This window comes from Montipora foliosa, chromosome 8 (genome assembly GCF_036669935.1).
Source record: "Montipora foliosa isolate CH-2021 chromosome 8, ASM3666993v2, whole genome shotgun sequence".
In the NCBI taxonomy this organism is placed as follows: domain Eukaryota; kingdom Metazoa; phylum Cnidaria; class Anthozoa; order Scleractinia; family Acroporidae; genus Montipora; species Montipora foliosa.
Genome location: NC_090876.1, coordinates 48,509,396 through 48,511,895, shown reverse-complemented (window position 1 = coordinate 48,511,895; position 2,500 = coordinate 48,509,396). Strand labels below are relative to the sequence as shown.

Below are 2,500 nucleotides of genomic sequence, written 5' to 3'. Positions count from 1 at the left end.
TAAACATGCTGTGGTTCCCTGTTGGCAATCAGAAGACAATTAAAATACTGATTTTACACTGACATGACAATACTTGCAGTCAATCGATGAGATGAGAGATAAAACCACAATACAACAATCTAATGGTTTCACTGTGAAAATGAAGTACCACAGATATATATGTGGTATAATAATACTTCCTTTTAGGAAAATAGCTTTGGGGTCAATGTATACTGGGGAAAGTCGTTGTCAGAAGGCTCATATACACCGATAAGAAATCAGATAATCATTCAAGTGTATGAAAAATTAATGATAATTAGGTTTAATTGATTGAAAATAAACATGCAATATAAACTATACATTACGGAAGACAGCGAACACACATCCGTGACTAAATAGCTAGAACCAGGGCTTTCATTAAACCTTAGCTCACTGGATTTTAAGGTAATCAAATGTCTGTGATTGTGTGCAACGGCTGTTTCCAAACTGTTTAAAAACCGTCTATAAAATTGCATTGGTTTAAAATAACATGAAATGAAAAGAAAAGCAAGATTTCTCTGTCATCTACCGCATTCTCGTTGCTCGTGCATTCATCCATCCGTATTTTTGGTTTCTTACAGCAAATTTTACAGCTTTGGGTTCCCCCTTCGTACTCCATTTTGTTTGTTGGCAGTTGTCGTACCCAGATTTCTCTCACCTTATTCCTTGCCGCCATTTTGAAAAAAATTGCATATTTGTCCATCTTGATCACGTGATTTGCTGTGTGCCAGGGTCTTCTCAAGACCCGCCGCCATATTGAAAGCCGAGAAGACCCTGGGAACGAGGTTGAACTCAAGCGATAAAAATTTGATTTCAGTAGCACTTTAACCCATATATCATAAAGCTGTCGTAACATGATCGTCATTCATATATCTTTATTTACAACACATCAGCCATCTACGTTTCATGCCTCGCTTCCTCTTTTATATGATCAGTGTCTTTTTATGCCCACGAAATGAGCATTTCGGGCTTTAGAAAGTTTATCTTCTCGCTCTCGCAAGAGTTATCGGCAGACAATTTGACTTCTATGAAGTACCTGCTTAGAGATTCATTGACAACGAGGGAAATTGAAGGGATAAACTGCGCCACAGATTTACTTGTTTTGCTTGAACAAAGAAATGAACTGGGAAGAAACAATTGCAGTCTTTTCAAGGATCTTCTCTCAGAGATCCAGCGACTGGATCTTGTTAGAAAACTGGAGGATTTCGACAGAAAGCAGCTTGCAGTTAATGATCGTATTGAATACGACGGGATCGAGAATCTCGGATATCGCTCTGTAAACAATGCAGACCAGAATGGTAATGTTACAGACGGCGAGCATGTCTCTGAAGAGTCCGGCCGTAACGACGATTGTAGATCTCGTGGTGAGTGAAGACTACTTCTTTAATAACGTTCTCTATACACTTAGACAGTACCCGCCATTCACGTGCAAGTAAGTGACCCGAGTAAACTGCGCAGTTTAGCTTACCGGTATAGTTAAAGTATAAGCTGAAGCTTATATACCAGCAGTAATCAAGGATTAGTTAGGTGCGTTCGATTTCTGTTTTGTCATCAAAGGGGCATTTGAAAGTAGTTGTATATTTTGGTGAGAATGATTTGTTTTGTACCCTTTTATCACCTTTTTATAGAAGTCCGTGGTGGGAGGATAGGTCCGCAAGGCGTGCGTGTGGTTACAGCTGAACAGTTTGAAATACAGGCTCGGCATTCGATCAAAATCGCCACAAAATGCACTTGTCGAACACAAAAGGGAAGAAATGAATCACAAATTGAAAGTTTTGACTTCCTTTTTGGTTTTGGGTTCTCCAGAAGCGTTTTCTTGTTGAAATTCCAAAGTTATTTCTTTTGTGCTTGGTAATGTACGTGTAAACAACAGCCTAAAAATAAATAGCCTTTTTTGGGTGATTTACATGGTGTCCACAATAAGGCAGGTTGAAGTTCCAGAAAAATCATGTGTTAGAATAACATACCGGTATTTATAATTCCACTTTCCTTTCCTTTTTTCAAAAATTTCTTCTTGTTGATCGAAAAAAGAAATTGACAACAGGCTACATTTTCTACAAAAGTCTGAAAAATACACTTGATGAACACAAATGGGTAGGAAATGGATAATAAATCCAAAGTTTTAACTGCCTTTATGGTTTCAGGTTCTCCTGAAGAGTTTTCTTGTTGGAAATCCAAAATTTAAAAATGTAAACAACAATCTAAGAATAGAGACAATATTTTGCCCTTTTTGTGATTCGATCAATCAAATTCACGTTCCAGAAAAATCATGGGTCAGGATATATATAACATAACAAGAATATAATTTCAATTTTTTTCTTTTCTTCCTTTATGCTTTTTGTTGATCGAAAAACAAAAAAAATTCGACAACAGTTTATCTAGATCAAAGGATAGTAATGGAAGCTTGGAACAACTAGGGGTGTGTTCGATTGGCCCGAAATCCGGATTTACATTTAGATATTAAAATCTGGATCTTCGGATT

The 2,500-nt window shown here is 37.1% G+C and overlaps 1 protein-coding gene across 1 annotated transcript in view; it reads left to right on the top strand.

Moving 5' to 3' along the window:
• The first annotated feature begins 833 nt into the window (after positions 1-833).
• Positions 834-2,500, top strand: part of LOC137967640 (uncharacterized) — a 4,593-nt gene continuing 2,926 nt past the window's right edge. Inside the window, exon 1 of the mRNA XM_068814160.1 lies at positions 834-1,382. Within this exon, the coding sequence (XP_068670261.1) occupies positions 974-1,382 (409 nt within the window). The 5' untranslated portion in view covers positions 834-973. The remainder of the gene's footprint in view (positions 1,383-2,500) is intronic.